General features: G+C 33.7%; 4 protein-coding genes across 5 annotated transcripts; 1 reads left to right on the forward strand and 3 right to left on the reverse strand.

Moving 5' to 3' along the window:
* Nucleotides 1-1,206: 1,206 nt before the first annotated feature.
* Nucleotides 1,207-11,316, reverse strand: LOC125049451 (glutamate receptor ionotropic, NMDA 2B). Of its 2 annotated transcripts, XM_047648758.1 has the most exons (16): nt 10,906-11,316; nt 9,521-9,898; nt 9,087-9,226; nt 8,741-8,956; nt 8,222-8,459; nt 7,546-7,859; nt 7,053-7,297; nt 6,506-6,707; nt 5,516-5,830; nt 4,644-4,921; nt 4,201-4,303; nt 3,669-3,817; nt 2,798-3,018; nt 2,261-2,364; nt 1,629-1,852; nt 1,207-1,508 (listed from the first exon to the last, which is right to left on the reverse strand). In XM_047648758.1, exons 2-16 carry the CDS (start codon nt 9,888-9,890, stop codon nt 1,472-1,474), a joined length of 3,156 nt encoding a protein of 1,051 aa, XP_047504714.1. In that variant the 5' UTR covers nt 9,891-9,898; nt 10,906-11,316; the 3' UTR covers nt 1,207-1,471. The 2 variants fall into 2 exon arrangements, with proteins under 2 accessions (XP_047504714.1, XP_047504715.1); XM_047648759.1 differs by lacking the exon at nt 8,741-8,956 and having other exon boundaries at nt 10,906-11,315.
* Nucleotides 11,317-12,823: 1,507 nt separating this feature from the next.
* Nucleotides 12,824-14,432, reverse strand: LOC125049452 (YTH domain-containing protein 1). The gene has a single exon (XM_047648760.1). It carries the CDS (start codon nt 14,207-14,209, stop codon nt 12,884-12,886), a length of 1,326 nt encoding a protein of 441 aa, XP_047504716.1. The 5' UTR covers nt 14,210-14,432; the 3' UTR covers nt 12,824-12,883.
* Nucleotides 14,433-14,552: 120 nt separating this feature from the next.
* LOC125049454 (ganglioside-induced differentiation-associated protein 1) lies at nt 14,553-16,709 on the forward strand. The gene is made up of 5 exons (XM_047648763.1): nt 14,553-15,154; nt 15,240-15,432; nt 15,507-15,686; nt 15,772-15,972; nt 16,182-16,709. Exons 1-5 carry the CDS (start codon nt 15,029-15,031, stop codon nt 16,481-16,483), a joined length of 1,002 nt encoding a protein of 333 aa, XP_047504719.1. The 5' UTR covers nt 14,553-15,028; the 3' UTR covers nt 16,484-16,709.
* A 36-nt stretch (nt 16,710-16,745) lies between these two features.
* LOC125049453 (acyl-coenzyme A diphosphatase FITM2) lies at nt 16,746-18,279 on the reverse strand. Its single transcript, XM_047648762.1, has one exon. It carries the CDS (start codon nt 18,079-18,081, stop codon nt 16,993-16,995), a length of 1,089 nt encoding a protein of 362 aa, XP_047504718.1. The 5' UTR covers nt 18,082-18,279; the 3' UTR covers nt 16,746-16,992.
* Nucleotides 18,280-21,295: the final 3,016 nt, after the last annotated feature.

Consider the following 21,295-nt stretch of genomic DNA (forward strand, 5'->3'; position numbering starts at 1 on the left):
GCTAACGCATTGAGCATTAGCACTTATATTATGTGTACTCATAAACCACGATGCTAAATTATTGAGTTGCGAAGATTAGATAATAAAATTTAAAAAAAATATTATATAAATTATAATATATACCTTTTCATCGGTTATAGCGCGGCTATAAATTTTCAAAAATGTAAAAAATCTGCTATATGTTTTCTGATTGTTTGCATGGTGGGGGTGGTCGTACGTAACGTACGTAAGGGTTGAAAATGAAAAAAAAAGAGTGCGTGTACTAATGTACGCGCGTAAGAAGTTCTACTTCATTGGCATTATTAAAAATAGTTTTTGATTGCATGCAAATAATTAATTACAATTAAATAATCAAAGACTGGAAAAGGAGTCATTATAGTCAATAAATTTCAGTTTACATTTGAAAAATTAAATAAATAAATATTTATTATTATTCTCTTACATTAAGATTTAAGTGTAACATAAATTATTCTAATATTATTCGAATGTTGTTTTTAAATTATGTCCAATGCCGTAGCATCTTCCGTGGGCAACTTCATTCTGTTAATTTTGTCTCACGGTTTTCTTCACTCTCATCAATTTTTCTTAACGCGCCTAAAGAAGTATAACTTCCAAAAAAAATTATCCAACGCGTCAGATTTTCTAAGGGGATATTAGGTGAACCTAAAAAAGCTCTCATCTAATAATCAGATGAAATAATTCGCCATTTTGAAATACTCAAGCGCGTCAGCCATCACATTAAAATATATTATGGTTCATATTTATGTCCTAGACGTGATGTCTCATAATCTGATGACTATCTGGAGGGATTCGCCTAATCTAGTTCAAAAAAAAATTATAATTTTTTCTAATGTAAATTTTATTGATTTTTTATGTTAATATTACTTGGAATTAATAGTTTTAAATTTAAAGTAATATAGGCATTATGCAGCCGCACGTATTTAACTTTATCGACGAACTTTTCTTACTTTGGCTTGTGAAAATCGTCAGATTATTGAAAAATAAAAAAAATCAGCCACGCTCGAGAATTTCTGATGATTAATTTTTATCCCTTATCCTTGACGGGCGGCCATATATGGGGCTCGTATCTGGTAATTAACCGGGTACAAGGTATCCTCCTGTACCTATATAAATCTGCCACGCGGTTCTAAATCCCGAAATCCCTGCTTGGGCTCCCCTACTTTAGGATAAATAAAAATATCAAAATATTGTCCAAAAAATATATTTTATTGTAGTAGACAACACGAGGACGCACGTCCGACGCCCAGCCCGCGTCGCGCGCGCGTCCCACAACAACGCTTCGCTATCTACATCCGCCTCTCGGTTTTAATAATTGGAATATTTTATTTAATAATTACAACGCTTTTTTATCTGACCTTATTTTAAACATAAAGTATAACTAATTTTGTTTTGTATAACTTGGTGTAAGAACAGCCTTCAGGAATTGAAAAAAGGTGGCGCTATATGCGCCTCACAGCACTGTTTCCATTTCTACCCGCGTCCGCTCTCTGCAAAAAAAAACCTTGATAAACCAAAAAAATGTGGCCATATTAATATTAGATCAATATAAGTATTTGGTTATAAGTATGTACTCAATCATAAATAAAAATAATTATCTCAGTTTTTACCTAGCACGCAGATCGTCGCAAGAAAGCGGACGGTCTAGGTCGGGCAGTAAGTCGGCGGGCACGTGCAGCGTGCGCGGGCGCGTGGCGTCGTGCGCGCGTGCGTGCAGCGCCGCCGCGGAGGCGAGTCGTCGTGGCGGAGGCTGCAGCCCGTGAGCCGCGAGCACCACCGCCAACTGTCGCGCTCGAGCCACCGCCGCGTCGCGCTCGTGTTGGGCACGCCATATCTAATCATCCAAATAAAGCCCTTATATTCATTCAACAGCAGTTATCACTATTTTTAGTTAATGAACTAATTCTAAAACAATTGATTCAACCGGTATATAAATATACTTCGCACGAACTTTGCATATTATACTTTCATCCAGTATCCGCGGCTCTTGAACTCTTAGAAATTTTTATGCAATTTGTATAGTATACTACACTCAATCTAATCGAAAGCTGTAAGTATGTTCGTGTTTCCGTTTAGTTCCAAACACGCCCACCGAGCGCTGCTCATGATTTTCGTACTGTTTGTGCTAAGGATTTGAATTAATGATAATGAAAATCATTGGAATGTACATATCTTAGTATAAGTTAACAACTGCTAAATCAGTAGAAAATTAAGAAGAGGGAAAATGAAAACTTGTAGGTACCTGAGCAGCACACACGGCTGATCGGCAATGGGGCCGCTTGCCTAACCTAAAGCCTTGATCTGTCGTCGCGTCCATTACTGCATTTTGCATTGAAAGGGATTGACCTAGGAATTTTAACAAGGAATTAAAATATAAGATTGAGATTCTTAAAACATAGTAGTAATCTGTACTGGTAGTAAACACTAAATTATTCAGCTTAAGCCTCACAAACGAATGGTGGAACATATTTGTAGTAGGTACATGTTTGCTTTTGTGTTATGAATCAAATTTGTATTTCTAATCTCTTTAGATTTAAGGGAATGTAAAATGACCGTACGTATGCTAAAGGCCAATCTTCTTTGGACGGATGACGGTTTGGTTTCAAAATAAAAATATTTGCATTAGGTATTTATGTTCCGTACATAGTATTAAGTTTTTTATTTCAGATGATATTATGTTTCATGTATTACGTTATACACAAAAAGTTTAAATAATTTTGTTAAGAGTATTTTTATTAAAAAAAAATCATTTTTTTTTTAAATTTTCTTTATTACTTACCCATAGAGATAGACACGAGTGTACAACAAGGATGTAACTCGGACTTTACGATGTGTTCCCGCGCGTAGCGGAAATACAAATGTTCACAGAACAATATAGCGGCGGCGAGAAGTATGCCTGCCATTAGCAATAGGAACGCAGACAAAAACTGCTCTAACGCCAAAGGATCTGAAGATTTGTGCTCCTGTTTGTTGGGCTTACAGGTGCCTGTCATCCAGTATCTGAATAAAATTTTCATTATATTTCTTTTTTCGAGCTGCCCTCCGATTCATAGCATACCTTCCACGCAGTAAAAATATGCTTATTTTACCTAATATTACTTATAAGAAAATTAAAGTACAATAAAATAATTTGAATTTAGAATATTTGTTTATATAGTATAGGTATGTTATCTAAAGCTGGCGGCTTCAACACATTTACACTTTGTGCTTGTGTAGTGTCTGTGAATAAGCGCGAGACGTGATGTCAAACTGAAATACAATCACAAATACATCACGAAAAGACTGTCCGTCTCTCTCGCGCTCGGTCAAGCTTATGAGTATAAAAGAGACAGTTATTGTTTTTCTTTTGCTACTGTTTATGTTGATCTTTACTGTTTTATATTATTATTATTTTATACGTCATGTTGATCTTTTTCAAACATTACTAGGGCAATCTCGTGAAATGGTGCACAATGTTTTTAATTATTTTAAGCATCTTAATAAAAACAGTTTAATGAAAAAATATTATATTTAATTTGACATCAGATGCGACTGGGGTTTCTAAGAGGAGTATTGAAAGAATAGTTAGTGAAGTAAAAGTGAAGTGTGTTGAGCTAGATTATGTCGAAAAGTGAATATGGCCTATATATATATAAATATGTTTTATTTACCTTCTTAACCGTTCTAAATCGCCATTTGCTCTCAAGTCAAGAAGTCGTTTGTTGAACATTCCGAGGTATTTTGAATTACGCGTGAACGCCAGACCGTATCCGGACATCGCGTACCAAGCGCCCACTGTCAGCAGTCGACAATCTTCATCCTATAACATAAATACATTTTTTATATAGAATTTTAACCATTGTAATAAAATATTATCTTTAATTGGACCAACTACACATATTAATATGTATTAATACATATTACTCAAGTCCACCGGATTGGCTCTGGAACGTAAAATATACTTATTATGTTTATTCCATCAAATCATGATTTATATAAAATATTTTTTTATTTTATGATGTGTATGCTTTTGTAATATGTCTGTATATATGACTTACATTATTGATATACATACTATACATATATTTTCTGTGTTTTGAATTAAATATTTTCTATGTGTCTGTTTGTAGGTATATTATTCGTGTGCCTTATAAATAATTTTATCAGTTAAAGTACATACACGGGTGTAATATGTTGTTTTACCTGCGATACTAAGTAATCCAAAACGGTTCCATCGTAAATAAAAGCATCCAGGTCTCCAGTTAATATGCTCGTCACTCCAGCACTTACAGTACTTCGATTGTATCTAAAAGATTCGTTTTTGGATGTACAAAATATTTTATAGAACCTAATAAATAAATATTATTTGTAGCCTACTTGAAGTCGACTCTAAACTAATATTTTATTTATTTACAGAACGGTGCAACTCAGGTATAAAATTTAATGCGTGCAAATCGTTTAAAGATTAATTTAAGAATAGGGCACCGAAAGATCTTTTCTTCCTATTGGGAACGTGGCGATCATAAAACCGACCAATAAAAAATAAAATTATAATTAGGTGGCTTATTGATAAATTAGCATTTTAATTTGTACTCATTTTAGGAATAACTATTACATTACTTAGTAAGAGTGTCCAAGAAACTTACGGGGTCATATAAGAGTGGGGCTCTCTAAAGTATTTCTTTAATGTCGCATCCGAGTGGGACCAAGGTACCGTCCCGAACTTCAGTGGTGGCTGATATGTCTTAGGCTTTACGATCCTGGGGTCATCGATGCCGCTTAATTCATGAAACTCTTCCCTTGTTATCATAAAGGCAGCGAGATTCGCAGTATATATGGCAAGGAACACCACCGCGAACATTGCCCACATGTTCGTCATAAACCGAGCTGTAAAACCTCGCGGAGAGTCCACGTGGACTGAAGCCTGTAGGAATATAACACATGTACTTTCCTCATTATAAACTCTTTTGTTGGATTACATGTTCACTCTATAACGCCAATTATTAAAGTCTAATCGAAAATTAGATCTGATACAGTTGAAATGTGGTTTATGAATTATTGCGAGTTAAAAAAAATCATATTTACACAAGCCTTAATAGTATATCTAATATATAAAATTCTCGTGTCACAATATTCGTTCCCATACTCATCAGAAACGGCTCGACCGTTTCTTAAATTTTTTATGCATATTCGGTAAGTCTGAGAATCGGCTACTATCTTTCACGCCCCTAAATGTCCACCCCAAATTTTTTATTTTCATTTTTTACATAAAATTTTTTGTTTTTATTTTTTTATGATACGACATACAGAAATATATAAAACCCCTAATTTTCACCCCTCTACCATCAACCGCTATTTTTATTATTGTAGATAGTTATTTTTACTTAACTAAAAAAAAAATCCTAGAAATAATATACATGGCAAAACAAACGTTTGCCGGGTCAGCTAGTTTACTATAATAATTTCAATATTCTATTTAAATTCCCATAAAAACACTTGAAGTAATTAAATAACTTACTTGGAACAATACAGCCCAAACAATCCAATAAGTTCGACACAACGAGAACCGATTCTGCACATTGATCTGACCAGGCGAACGGTTAAGTCCGCTCGGTGACAGCCATTCGAATATAAAGATACAGAAAGTAGCTGTCTGTATCGCTACTGCCCCTACAAGCATCCATGACGCTGTGTCAAAAGGCTCTAGGAAAGCTGTCGGTGAAATAATTCCGGTCCTCTTCGCCACCACTATAGCAATCCCAGTTTCCATAAAGGGAACGCTGAAGTCTACTACGGCCTCTCTATCCGAATTTATTACCAAGGACGTCAGTACCTACAAAAATAATTTAACTCAAATAATAATAATAATCTTTATTTCTTCTCTCACATATACATACAAGGTTATTATGATTAAACTAAGATGATAACATTAGGAAGTGTATGTGAGAGGTCTCTGTAACAGGAGACCTGAGTGACCGATAGCCAACCTCTCCACCACCGGACCGGAACACGTACAATCAGGTCATTGTCATAATATACAATACAATAGAAGAAAATAAACAAGTGCTAAAAGCAAACATTGCAAACGGAGTCGTAAAAATAAATGTGGTATGTGTTTGTGTGTGTGTGTATGTGTGCGACGCCCGTGTGTGTGACTCTCTCTCTCTGGGTGTGTGTGTGCGTGCGTGGGTGTGGGTATACTGTATATGCGTGGGGGAGTGGGTGTGTTACTCGAGTAACAGTTATTAAATCTTCTGTTTCATATTCTCAACTCAACGTCTTCATCCAAGTAGTAACCATTTTTTTACATTCATATTTAGGTAGTAGGTAAATGTTATTTTTTAACATTTACCCACTATCTAAATTTATTATTATTATACAGGTAACAGCCTAGGAAACCAAAGAATCTTTGTGAGAAAGAAGTTGTCCATTGTGTAATACGACAGCAAAGAAATGGCTTCGACTAGAGTTAATTATAATCTAGATATTTAAAAATGTAGTGACGTACCATATCCGTCTTTTTATTAACGAGTTCCGCTATGAGACCATTCCATTTGCCATCTTGGAAGGTACCCCATCGGCCATCTTCCACGCGCACGAGTTCATATGTGAACCCCAACTGTTCTGCCAGTTGTTGCAATAAATCAATACAAAATCCACTACAGCATTGATATAAGGAACTGTTTCTGTGAGCGGCTCCTGCCTCAATTCTAAAAAAAAATATTAGAATCAAGCTCTTTGTGACGTAATCAGGAGAATGAACATTGAAATCTGTCTGATTTTGGCTCTTTCGACTTTTATTTTATTTATGGTTTAATTCATATTTTAAATCATGTTCATTCAAATCTACGTTTTAGTTAATAACGGAAAAACCTTACCTAACCTTAAAATATAATAACTACAATATATTATCAAAAGGAGTCCCTTTAGGCAAGGTTCTGAAGATACTGGCAGTGTTCCCCCTTTGAATAGCTAGACTAAATTTTTGTCCGAGGTAGCTGCCAGCTCTTTGGTCTCCCGTGATGTAAATTAATATATAAATATCTAATACGTACCCAACAATTTCAATTTCTGGTGCAACACGACAAATGACACCTCGGTCTAAAGAGCACCGCCCACTTACAGGGTCGGGAGGTGCTAAATTAATGTAAGGAGGTTCTTCTAGGAAAGTAATTCTCATATGAAACTTCTCTGGAACTCCTTGCGGTGGTGTATGTAGACCTCCAGGCCAAATTATGTCCTTTATAGCTAAATGTTCCTTAGGGTAAGAGTTCCACGTCCCGATTTCTTCCCATACCAGCTGATAAAAATATGTGACTTTGTTCATTTATGTTAAAATAGAATCAGAAGAAGAATCTTAAATTTGATTATTATAATTATGTCACGATAAAACATAGGTACAAATCTGACAAAATACTTAATATGTAAGATAATAATGTATATAAATTCACAGCATTGAAAAAAAAGTAGGACTAAGTTTGCTTAGAATGTAATATAAAAGATATACCTTGTGTAAATATAATGAATATCAGTGTTAACTTGAGTTACCTGATCTCCAATAGTAGGCCGTAAGTTCATTATTTTCAGCTCGGTCGCTCGCAATTCACCATCGGAAGTGAACTCTATACTCGGTCTTCCTGAGTCGCTTTCCACACTAACGTTACGCAGATGTCGATAGAATCTTTCACCGGTTGACCACCGTGCCTCACCACTACGCGCACTATCGCAGGATAATCTAGTGCCCAAGGGATATCTCAAGTTTTCGGTTTCTGATAAATATGATTCCACTCCATATGCAAATACCTTTACCGCTGTTGCTATTTCTGATATAATGGAAGAGCTCGTTGTATCGAAATGCACTCCTGCAAGATTATATATGTAAAAGTTATTTCTTAATAAGTACCTACTGTTTGTATTTCTCATATATTTTTTATTTGTTTTCCGTGTTACATGTCACCTATTTAGCATATTGTTAGATTACGTACTTAGCTATTTATGCGTAGGTACATTTGTGTGCATTGCCAAAATTAAGTGTACGCGACGCGGGATCTTTCGTGATCCGATGCATGTTTGTTTTCATACTTTTATTATTTAATTTTAATTAATGAATATATAGGGTTTTATGTTACAAGCGACAAATACGCGGCTTATGTGGAACATTACACAGAAATGTTCCTATTAATTTTGCTTAGTATTCACGGCTACAAAGACAGCAATTACCCACCCAGCATGCCTACAGGAAATTTGTTCGGCGGCTGCATAGACCCCAAGACACTTTGAGTTACGATCCAAACGTAACTTTCTCCGGTGAGGTGTAAATCTCCGGCAGTAGAAAGAATATCAGCGGCTTCATCCCGCGTGGCATACAATAGCATAACTCTTGCTTCACTAGTCACCAACTCGTTGAGATCAGCTGGTTTCTTTACTACCACTGCGTTTAATATTGTGAATTTAAAACGATCCTGAAAATTCAGCATTTTTATTTCAAAATGTCAGAGATTTTCGATGGTCAGTCATCATATGATCAAAAACCCACATCGAAATGGGGTGATCATATTTATTCAGGCTTGCTTTATCATTTATAGGTACATATTTATATTATATGAAAGCAATACCAAGGTAATATAAATATATACCTTCGTTTAGATATAACTTCCTAATACATATTTACGTCGGGCTTATGGACCAAAAAAAAAAACTGTCATTCTTAATAAGAATGTAATGTTGTAAAACTTTCTCTTACTTGTAGCGAGGAAACTCTTTCACGAACGGCTTGAATAAAATCATCATGCCCTGCTATAGCAGATGTGACCACACTGAACTGATGCCATTTATACCTCTCCAGAATAGAAAGCATTGCTGCAGTTTGATGTTCAATTGTTGGGGCCAATTGCAATCTCAAGGATGCATGCGACGCATGCTTCTCTAACCCGCTGTTATCAGCGTTCCAGGCAATGACCTATGAGAAACCGGAAACCCAACTAAATGTTATGCACAAACATTTTACGCATGCCAAAAAATGCTTTACTAGTTGGTACATAATCGTTTCTATGTGAAAGCGAAGTATAGGAAGTCATAAAAAGCTTTACCGGTATGCCAAGATATCCGGCCAGCTGTAGAAAATATTGTGCAGAGGCAGTAGACCGCCCATATTGTTCATGATTCATAAGATATAGTATAGCAGACACGTTGACTGCTAAAAATTCTTTACATAGCGAGTCCAAGATAGCTGAAAGCATCAATAATGTTTAACTCACTTCTAGAGTGCTATTTAAGGAAGACAGTGAAGATTTAGCTAGATAAAATTGCTAGGCGTATCAGTCTTGCATGCACTGCACGTGCGTTTCATGTTATCTAAGTATGTTTAGGATTCATTTAGGTATCGGGTTAAGAATACTATTTATACCATTCCTTTTTCATGCAATCTTATAAAGATGTATAGATACATTGGCAATTTTAAAGTCTTGCAAATTCAAAAATTAGTAATCTAGCATAATTAATTATAACGTTTATTAAAACTTACACATAGGACTAGGCGTCAAGCCCTGCATAGAAAGCGTTATATTCAGACGCACTTGTGAGAAGAGTTTTAATTTACGCGGCAATTTTGATAAGGCTGCCTTCTCGGCCCTTGTGTAATCACGTGCGCCGAAAGCCTTGTGGGGCACGACAAGGGCAGCGGTGATCACAGAGGGTTGTCGCGGTATTTGGGGAGCAGGTGAGGTCCGCGGACGGGATCCAAGACGGACTCCGCCGCCGCGAGCACCCTCTCTGCCCCCGCCGCCGATTGTACCGCTACCGATTTTGATACCACCACCGCGCTCCGCATTTGCAGCTACCAACGCTACCAGCGCGGCCAGCGCCATCAGCGAAGCTCGCGCCTGCATCTTCATTTTTGATGCTGTAGATATTATACCATTTATCGCCGATATCACACAAAGTGTCTACCTATGATATAAAGACAATATTGATTTCAAATATCTTTTTGAAAATTTTTGGTAAACAAAATGTACGAGTACCTAGTACTATGTGTTTGCTTGTTGTTCCTACGGTAATTACATCACGCAGTAGGCTAACTATTGATAAAGGCTCAAGATTTGTTTTTTTTATTATTATAATTAATTAATTCAAGATGTAATGTGAAACATAGTAATAATTAATAATAATAATTCATTTTGGTAGTATGAGCGAATTTAATAAATACATATATGTACCTACTACAATATTTTGCATGAAATTTATTTGTATTAAAATAGCTACAAGAATAAATGCTTACACGTAACTTTGCATTAAAGCATAGTTCTCTTAAAAATACATAAAACAACAATAATAATAACGTAGTCCTTGACAAAGCAAATAATACCGAAACCAACCCATTTCTAATGTAATTTTTTGTGTAGAAAAGTTTTAAATAAATAAACACTAGTCATCAAAACATCTATTCATTCGTTACTAAATAATGTTGGTATATGGTAAAGTACGTAGCACCTATTAAATTAAAGAACATTATAAGTGAACACGCAGTGTCCTATAAAAAATATCTAATACCTCGAAGACGACTATCTAAAACTTGAAGTTAGTGAAGTAGCACCCTCCTTTAGCACATCTTATCTGCGCATTTTCAAATCGATATTTTAGGAATTCTGGCAATGGAAATTTATACCCTCAGCTATTAAGTTGATAGTGTAAATTTTTGTTTGTTTTACACACGTATTTGTTTGTCTATGTTTATGTATCAATAACTTATTGATTTTACTATGGTCAATAAATTTTACAGCTCGTATTATTTTACAGGTGATATTCTCCACCTATATTCCCCCATAGTAAAATCAGACCGTCGGGTACTTATCAGAAGCGTTATTAATACAAAATAGAATAAAAATATAAAATAAAGAATCAGCAGAATACCTATAAGCGCCGAAAACGGTGATGGCAATGGCAGCGTCGGTGGCGCGGCAGCGTGCTGTGAGCTATCCACATAAATTGATAAGGCGGCGGGCCGACATGGGGTCGTTCTAGGACGGACAGTGGCGTGGCTACAGCTACGAAAGTACCACGCGTGTTTACGTAAGCGCCACGCCCCGGGCCACGCGTTGGCGTCGAGGGGCGCGGCGCACAGCACCTCCGGTCGCTGAGGGCCGACTGACGCACCCTCACCCCTCAGGTCTCACGGGCAACGCCGCGCCTGCGTTTTTAAGGTTCCACGCCTACCGTTATATAAGTTCCACCAAAGATCATTTTACGCCCCTGTTATGGGAATGAATGAGCAATGCGCGATGTTATTGATACGGGATTAGGCACATTATGAATCGACCTGGTATAACCTGGTAAAAACTCGACCTGGTATATAACGACGATTCCATTTATTACGACCTTGATTTTAGCTACCTACCATTTAGCTATAGCGACGTTAAATAAAGTTACCCTAAAACTCAAATTATACCTTAGTACAAAATTCATATGGCTTTGGCGACTGGATGTGATGCCGCGTTCAGGTATAGACTGCGTTAATGGATCATTTCATAACTAATTCCTATAAATCCCATGCAGATATTGCGACCGGTGTCGGCCGCGAAAGACACATTCTTATCTTTCGTATACAAACACTGAGATGTTCAACAAACGTAGACCTTTTGTTAATATAGATATGGGCTGAGTAGCTACGCCTACCTGCGTATACGTTTTAGAGTTTATTTATGGTTTAGTAACAAAGTGATTAGCAACTTTGTTTCTACTCAGACTATGTATCTGTATGTACCTTTGTTGTCCTGTAAAGTCGTCCGGATAATGGATATAAGTAACGATTATATTAATTCGAGTGGACTCATCATTATCGTTATACCCGAAATCAGCTGTAGTTTATTTTAAATCAGAACAATTTAATTATGTAGTAACGTATTTGCCATTTCGAAACTTTAAAAAATTGTTGTGAACAGCATAAAAGATTTGTTTATACATTTTAATTTTAGAGTTTAGACACTTACATATTCATTTGCATAGTTACCGGACATACCCTAGTTGTAGTTTGTATAGTGTACTAGTGAACAGAACACCTGTACACTGAATAACATATTAAGTATCATTATCTCAAGCTTAAGCTCATTAAGAAGCTAGAAGAAGAATAATCATGGGATAATGGATATACATTTGCAGTCTGCCTCATAAATTAGAATGTAAAGTATAAATACCATTTGGCAGCTGTTGTTAGGAAATAATAAAAATATTAATTGTATATAAGTGTTTGATGCAGCTGAGCATATTATGATCATAGTAATAAAAATAGATAAGACTGCATGTAGAATGTGATCAAAATATTATTTTTTAAAGACTATCTTGTTAATCCATTGAAGTAAACTTAAAATATTTAGAAAATAAATGTTGAAGTTATACTTTAGTATTTTTAACTACATAGTGTTATTTCATTGTGGCCTTATGTGGTTGATAATTAGGCCTTTAACAGACGAAAAATGTCAAAGAAATTGATGATGAATACATATAACAAATGATATTATGAGTAAATGTTGTAATTAACATTGTTTACTGGAAACATTACAAAATATTTATATCTTTAGTGTGCATTATATATGTATAAGTAGATTATCACAGATATTCACAGCCGTAAAGTTACTTAACTGACTTTATCTAGTTAACACCATTATATCAATCCACAGTGAAGTCTCATCACTGAGGACTTTAAATTTTCAACTATTTACTTTATTCACTGTCAGAGTCCCATACAATATTTCAATGAGCCAAAATGTTCATACTTAACAAAACTAAGTTCAAAATAGTTCACCACAACACTGATAAATTTTACTGAATAAAGTTCAAAGTTCAAACACATTTATTTATTAATTTCAAGTAAACATACATTGTTGGATTAACTCTATCGACGATCTCTATATCTATGTGAGTCACGATCACGACTTCTACCTCGAGAACGATCAGATGTACGCCAAAGAAATTCATCAACTGAACGTTCATATGACCTTTTATCATAAACAAGCACTGAACGTGGGTACTCTCCCAAATCATAGTAACGCGGTGGAGGAGGGGGAGGAGGAGGAAGCCCTTCATATGGTGGAAGAGCACCACTAAAGCCAGGTGGAGCCACATAAGGTAAAGGAGGCAGCTGGTGATGCATAGATCTCATATACTCTGCTACATATGCTTCTGCAGCAGCTGATCCACTACTGGCATAACTATCTCGTCCTCGAACAAACCATGAGGGGAGTCTATCCCTCAAGTAAGGTGAAGGTGATCTTCTTTTATATGACCCCAAACGACTTCTAGGTGAAGAAAAAACCTTACGCCTTTGTCTAGAAGTACTCATAATCCTGCTTCTAAACTGACCACCCCGAGAAGACAAAGGTGCTCTGTATGTCCTATAAGTACCACTCTTGAGATATCCTTTTTTAGAGGATTCCTTTGATTTTCTCAGAATTGGAGTCATTTCTATACCTTCATCTTCAGGGAATAATCTACATAGTTCTTCAGCAACCTTTGGTTCAATTTCCTGTCCATCTCGGCCTATTTTCACTGGTTTTCCTTCATTCCAAGGATTGTATAAATGAAGTGTACTGCTGAATGGTAATTCTTTTCGACATATCCAATCAACTTTAAACACCCCATCCAACACTTTGGCTGATAAACCAGGAGGTAGCACCCAGGAAACTGCAGGGACATCTCTGCGAGACTCACTGCCTAGCCTAGCAAAACCAGCAAATTTACCACTCTCTTTAACTGAAAATATTAAAAGAACATTTCTTGATTCCCTGTAAGCTTGATTTAAGTTTGCTTCATTCTGGGGTAAGGTTGACCAAACCCCTTTGGCTTTTGACAAAGTTATATTTTCTGCATTGTTTGATTTAATCAAGAAAAACCTGGTGTCCCTAAACAAGTAATTTAATTTCGTCATATAGTCATATGTCTTAATCTTGGCGGCTCCTGATGTGCGACGACGTTTGGTTTCAGCAGGAGAATGACTATTGGACTTAACACGTTTTCTGTTACTACGGCGTTCTTTTGATTTTGTGCTTACACTACTAATACTTGGACTGCTCGAGTCACTCGAGGATGAACTTGAAACCTCACTTCGTGTATCGTACGCATCCTTTAATACTTCTTCCAATTGTTTTAATTCTTCACCGATTTCAGCTTCGACTTCTCCTATTCCGAGATTGACTGCATCGGTGTTATTAGAAGACTCCATTATAGAAATATGTACACTGCGTCTTACGAATATTTCTTTTTATATATAGGTTTGCTTAAACATTGTGTAAAACAATTGTAAAATGACAATAATATTGTTTTCAAATACCCTATAAAATTATAATAACTACAAACGAAATTTATTAATATTTATTTAATTCAATAATACAATTTACGTTAATTTGTGTCAGAACTCAGAAGTCAAAAGCACAGGCTACGATACCTACAATAGCGTCGGATCACACAGATGAGTTAGTATCTACACTATCTAGTCATTTACTTTGTCTTTTATCTCTATTCCTCATTCCTCAAACGTTATCTATATTCTATTTCTATTTGATATTTTCAGTTATGTTGTAAGCAAAATTATTTAAAATAATTAATAAAAAAGTTTTTCACTATTTGGCTTATAATTACAGAATACCGCCCAGTATTCCTGCGATGTAGACAGTTTTCCTAAAATATGGAGAAAATTTATTGAGGAAACATTAAACCTAAATCATTTGGTCTTTTTTATTAAGATTAATAAGTGCTATTGTGCTATACTCTTGGATAATAATACACAGATCACATACCGGGAAATGTTATTTAGAATTTTGTAAAGGATCCGGAAACCCAAATGTCTAGATTATTATCACCTGATTTTAATTTGGAAGAGTTGGTAGACTGTATTTTTAAGTTGTGTTTAAATTTTTTTGCGTAAATCGCTAACACTTTGCGGAAGTTTTCATTTAGTTAAATTAATACAATTTAAGTTTTATTAGATATCTCACAGTAGTAAATAGAAGTGCTTTGATTTGGTGTTATTGTTTTAACAGAAATGCATTATGTACAAAAATATGTGGAAAAGTTACAAAATCCTAAAACAAATAATACTCCGATAAGTAATGGATTTAAAACAAACATATTTCTATATTGTAGCTACTATAGCTTTTATTCTCAAAAGGTATGTTAAAATGATAGAAATTGTTTAAAAATCGAATATATTTAAGAAAATATTTTTATTAAAAAAATTATTCTTTTTTTTAAAGGTTTTAATGGCACTTTATGAAAAAAATATAGAGTTTGAGCCTCTGTTAATCGATATAACAAAAGGGGAGCAATATTCTTCATGGTTTCTCGAAATAAATCCCAGAGGGGAAATTCCTGTGTTAAAAGTTAATACTGCTATAATACCAGATTCAACTAGAATTTTGGATTACTTGGAATTTTACCTAAACCAAGGTTTATTATTTTTACAATAATTCAGTAGCACTAATTATATTTATATATGCAAATTATGATTTACATATTTACAGAAACTCCCCCATTAATTAACGTTTCGGCAGACCACAAAGTAATGAAAAATGTCAACATGTTTCGAGAGATGATAGAGGCTTTACCCGCAGGCCTTATCACTGTTGGTTCATTCTTTCACCCTCACTTGTGTGGCACACCAAAAATGCCATTTATATTACCTGTCCGAGAAGTACTTAAAAGTAATGTATTTAAATTAATGTTGATGGGGAATAATATAAATAATAGCATTAGTAAAGAGCAATGATGAACTAATTATTCTTTTAGATGGTGATTTATCTAACTCAAAAAATTTGCGAAAATTAGCAAAAGCAAATCCAAAAGCTGAAAATGTTTTACTTTATAAAGCAGAAATACAAGATAGAAAGCATGAAATTATTACAAATGAAGACGAATATTTGAAAGTATTAAATGTAGTGGATGATGTTTTATCACATGTTGAAGAACAATTAACAAAACAATATCAAGGTAAAGGGGTGTTATCATGAACATCATCAAACAGGCATACTTAAAATTTTAGCCATTGTAATAGACAAAAGTAATGAAGGCTTTATTTATATTAATATGAAACAGGTTGCTTCTGGTCATCATACATGCTTATTATTTCACATAAACTTCATAAAAACAAACTTATCATTTACTTTGAAATGTTCATATATACTCGATTTAATTTACAGAAAATTGGCTGTGCTGTGAGCAATTTAGTATTGCTGATATCAATTTAGCTGTGTTACTTCAACGTCTCTGGGAGTTAGGCCTGGAAGACAGATTCTGGACACAAGGAATACGTCCTCATATTGAACAATATTTTGAACGTGTAAAGGAACGAGAATCATTTAAAAAAACAATACCAGGTCTGCCTGTACATTTAAAAATGATAGTTACTTCACAGCCTCCCGCATATATTGGGGCAGCAGGTGCTATCTCAGTAGGAATGGTTCTTGCATTGGCCTATTTCTTTAAAAAACTTATACATTAAAGTATAAAGTATTAAGAAAATTTTAGGCTGTGTTTTGGAAGTACTACACAAATGTACTTCCATTTATAATAATGTAATTATTCCATAATAACTTAATCTCAATTATACTTCAGTATTATCTTTACTATAAGAGTAATTTGTTTTGAACAAGTAAAATATTTATTGTATAACTATTTTAAATAGAATATCATACTGTAGATAAGCAAATAAAAATTGTCACATTTCAGTGTTTGTCAATAAATTATGTAGTTAAAAACAGGTGTCAATATTTAAAAAAAACAAGTTTATTACAGTAATAACAGTCACATCAATTACAAACAAATAAATATTTAAATGTTATTTACAGCAAAATAAATGGAAATAACATTGCTGAATTAAATAAATTAAAACTTATATACCTCATAGATAACCAACCTCAATTATATAAGCTACAACAAAACCACTGTACAATTATTATTTCCCATAACAAAACAAAAAGGACACCCTAAACCTTAAGTAATTTCCTTATTTTATCTACTATCTTCTGTTGTATCATTTTCCTGAATTTTATTAATGGGCATACCCATAAAATGTTTGCTATTAGTTAAACTAGTTCTTTTTCGAGTTGGTATATTTGCTTGCACTGGTTTATCACTATTGTACTTGAACAGGCCTTGTCCTGGCAACTTAGGCATAATGTTGGGAATTGTATACCATACTCTGTATGTCACAAACCAAGATAATATAGCTATAATTCCACTTATAAACTTCTCAACCATAATATGATAATATAATATAGTTGAAACTAACATTATATCCCATAATAGTTGAAGACAAGTAATTGCTATGAGAAGTGCCCTAACATATGGTGTAAACTTTTCATAAGAAGTCTTTAAAGTATTCAAATCATCAGGTTTTATATTCCTCAATGGGTTTTGACTTGGTGTTTTATCATTTTGACTTCTTGAATAATTTTCATCTCTAATATAATCTTTTATTCTTTCCCAACCATTAATAGCTTTAGCTTCTTCAATCATGACTAGGCTGGAATATATCAATATAAAACAGTGTCCAGAGATATCAAAGCCATTCCAGAAATGTCCATTTTTCAAACAGGTTACTTTGCTCTCAAATTTGTTTGAATTGCATCTGCCATATTTTGTTTCTATTATATTAAAAACTGTTGTCCACATGTACCATGATATTGTAGCAATTAATAATCTTGATAAATGAGAAGTAAGAATTACTTTTCTCTTCCCACAACAAATAGTGTAAGCTGTGAGTACAACATATGGAACAGACAAAAATAGTGTCCAAAACCAGCCAATTTTCACAAAATATTGATTAAAAATGTTATCACTTCTCGAAAAGTATGTTTTGGGAAACGTAAGTACGTCTGCTATAAGTGAAAGTAAAAAAAGTGCACCTAAATAAATTGCAATTTTTAAATTTGTATCAAAGAATAACACTTTTTTGCAAAGATGCACAATCATTAAGACCAAAACTTCAAAAATTGATGATTGCTCGGCTGTTGGTTTTGTTCCTTTGTAGTCGATATTCGACTCATTTTGAAATTTAAAATGCATTCGAGAGTTTTTTATATTACCTCTAGCAGTCATGGTGTCATTAAGTGTTACACAAAGTATAATCGAGATTTTTGACTTTAAAGTCAAGCTATTCTTAATAACTACAATTTCCAGACAAGAAAATTTTCTTAAACTAATCAGTTTAGTTAATTTTATGTATTAAAAATAGAATTCTCAAATTAGAAAAACTACAGAGTAACCTTTAAATAGATCCTTCTAGTGGCATATAGGTATGTGAAAAATAATCGATTATTAAAGAAATCGATTAAGTTCGATATATTAAAAAGTAAAAATCGATTTTTTTACGCGATTTTTATAATTGAAAATCCATCATAGGCGATTTTTTATCTGCCAACTCCCGACATAACGTCTGGTCTTTTATAATCTGGACCTCGAACTATTAGGGATATTCGATATACAACGATGTTTACAATGCGATACATTGAATCCGATTCTTTGAAGATGCATTGTTTTTTTGTAAAACATCGAAAGGATGATAAAACTAAAAGTAAAATAAATTTATTCAGCAGCACAAGACTACATACAATTAAAAAGACAACAAAAATACTGCAGCATTTATCAAATTTCACCTAAAATCTATCAAAACGAGATTAAGTTAATTTCGATTTTGATTATTCTTAAACGTTAATTTGTTTTTTTTAATTTCTATTGTATATCTTTAATTAAAAAAACCATGAAAAATAAAATATTTAGGGTGTTTATTTTGAAATTAATTCAAAAATTTGGAAAAAGTCGATTATTAAAAAAAAACGATTATTTATTAATCGATTTTTTATGCAGAATGTCACATCCCTACTGGCATAGTAATTGTCTAAACTCTAATGTCTACTCTAGTCTCTATCTACACTCTACAATCTTGATTCTCCCTAGTTAACCTTTAAAGTATAGTCCTTTTCATGAAAGAAGTCCCCCAGACGCGGCGCTGCAATCGCATGACGTAATGTTGCCATTTATGAGTAAAAAATTTACCTATTTTATTTACATTTAGCAGATGTAATTTATCAAATAATATTATTTTCTGCATACTTCGAAACAATATTCCTGTTATGTAAAAAGTATATTTTTATTTACTTATATTAGCGGTGTTCTACCTACTTACAGGGAAAAGATGAGAAAATAGGGTAAAGAAAAGCAATACAATTTTTTATTCAGAGTTTTATTGCATTATTGTCGGGTTACAATTTTTTTCTAAGTACATGCCACTGTTGTTACAATACCTTCGTTTGTAATTCTTGTTACAGTTTTCTCTGACACACCTGCAATTAAATTATGAACAATTAAAAATAATAATAACTTTAAGTTTATGCTTATGTAATATATGTTTTAATTTCAGTTACCTAGTTTCATCACGTTATGTATTTGTTCAATTTTGTCGCAAAAACGAATTTATATCATAAAAGTCCCATAAATACAGCAAAAAAATATTAAATGGCAACTCTAAAAAGTACCTGTTATGGCGGCAATTCTCTTCCGAACATTGTTTAGTTGTATTAAAACACCTTGATTCTTATGTTCCGCTTCACAGAACTCTTTCACCTTTAATATCATTTCTCGAGCCGAACTTTTTACAACTTTTGGCATTGTAATCAATATTTAAAATGCACTAAGCTAGTTAAAAAATCACAAAAATCTACCACAACAAACGAACTTGATAACATCGACGAATGACAACATTGCCGACCTGTCAAATTTAGTTCCAAAAATATCCGCGGGACTTCTTTCATGAAAAGCACTATAGAGTCCTTTTCATGAAAAAAGTCCCGCGGAGATTTTTGGAACTAAAATTGACAGGTCAGCCATGTTATCGTTCGTCAACTAGCTTAGTGCATTTTAAAGATTGTTTACAATGCCAAAAGGTGTAAAAATTTCGGCTCGAGAAATGATATTGAAGGTGAAAGAGTTTTGTGAAGCGGAATAAAAGAATCAAGGTGTTTAATACCACTAAACAATGTTCGTTTTTCATTTGTCCATTAAACAAAGTGTGTTTTTCATTAATTTTTCAAAATGAATGAAAAAAAAAATCATGTGTCCAATTCACACGTGGTAGAAGTGAAACCTTCAAAAACAAAGTTTTTATAATTAAAATATGTAAATTAGACTTTTTCTCTATCTAAATGTAGGATCTTTTCTTTTAAAAAATATATATTTTAATGTTAAATTTTTATTTATAACTTTAATATCAATCTTTAATTTGGTAAAAACTAAAATAATAAAAGTTTGAAATAAATTCACAAGATCCAACGTGGGAGAAAGTGAGATAGGAAGCATTATACAGTGTATAAACTTTTAATTAAGTGTAGTACGAAGTTTTCACTTCAAAAAGTTTCTATAACTAATGATTTGTAATTAAATTGATAAATAATCTAATTTTATAATTAAACTACTTACTTGACTTACTTATTTAATTTTCATCAAATCAGTTTTTTATTTTAGAAAATGTTCAAATAGACACTAATTTAAAGTTTATACACTGTATAATGCCTCCTATCTCACTCTCTCTCACGCCAAATCCTATTAATTTATGTGTCTGTTTTTTTTTACTGTCGCTTTTTCCGTTGCATCCGGTTTGGAATCACAACGATTCTAAAGAAGTTTCACTTCAAAAAAAAAAGTAAAAAGTAACGACTTTTTAACGGATATTTTGCACTTGATCACTGTGAACACACACTGTTCTGGCAAAATCCACATTCGAAATGGCCGTTTGCGTTTATAAAATGAATAGGGATGTGAAAAATAATCTATTTTTTTAAAGTAAAAATCGATTTTAGTATTCGATTTTGTATTCGATTTCGAGTTTCAGTTGAACAGTTATTTAAAAAAATATTCATATACTAACCAATCGATCTAAATAATAATTGGTTTTTGGACAGCTCCGGCGCCACGGGAAATGCAGCCCCTCCACCCTTGCGTACCAAAGCACAGGCATTTTATTCAAGCTTCCGCAACCTCGGCTTTTTGGTTATGCCTGTGCTTTGTTACAGCGGGTGGGGGCTGCTCTTCCTTTGCGCCTCCGATTATTTATATACACTCTAGGGGTAAGGCAGACAAGACCACGTGGATAGTGGGGTGCTCTGATTCGGTTTTGGGTACTTTTTGAATAATTTAAAAATTTTCGGAACCATACACTAATTGAAACATGAAATTAATGTAATGCATGTACATTTGACAAGTAATGGTTAAATTAGGTTCAACTTTAAAATTAACAAATGAGGAAATAATCGATTCG

This window comes from Pieris napi, chromosome 5 (assembly GCF_905475465.1).
Source record: "Pieris napi chromosome 5, ilPieNapi1.2, whole genome shotgun sequence".
NCBI classification, from domain to species: Eukaryota; Metazoa; Arthropoda; class Insecta; order Lepidoptera; family Pieridae; genus Pieris; species Pieris napi.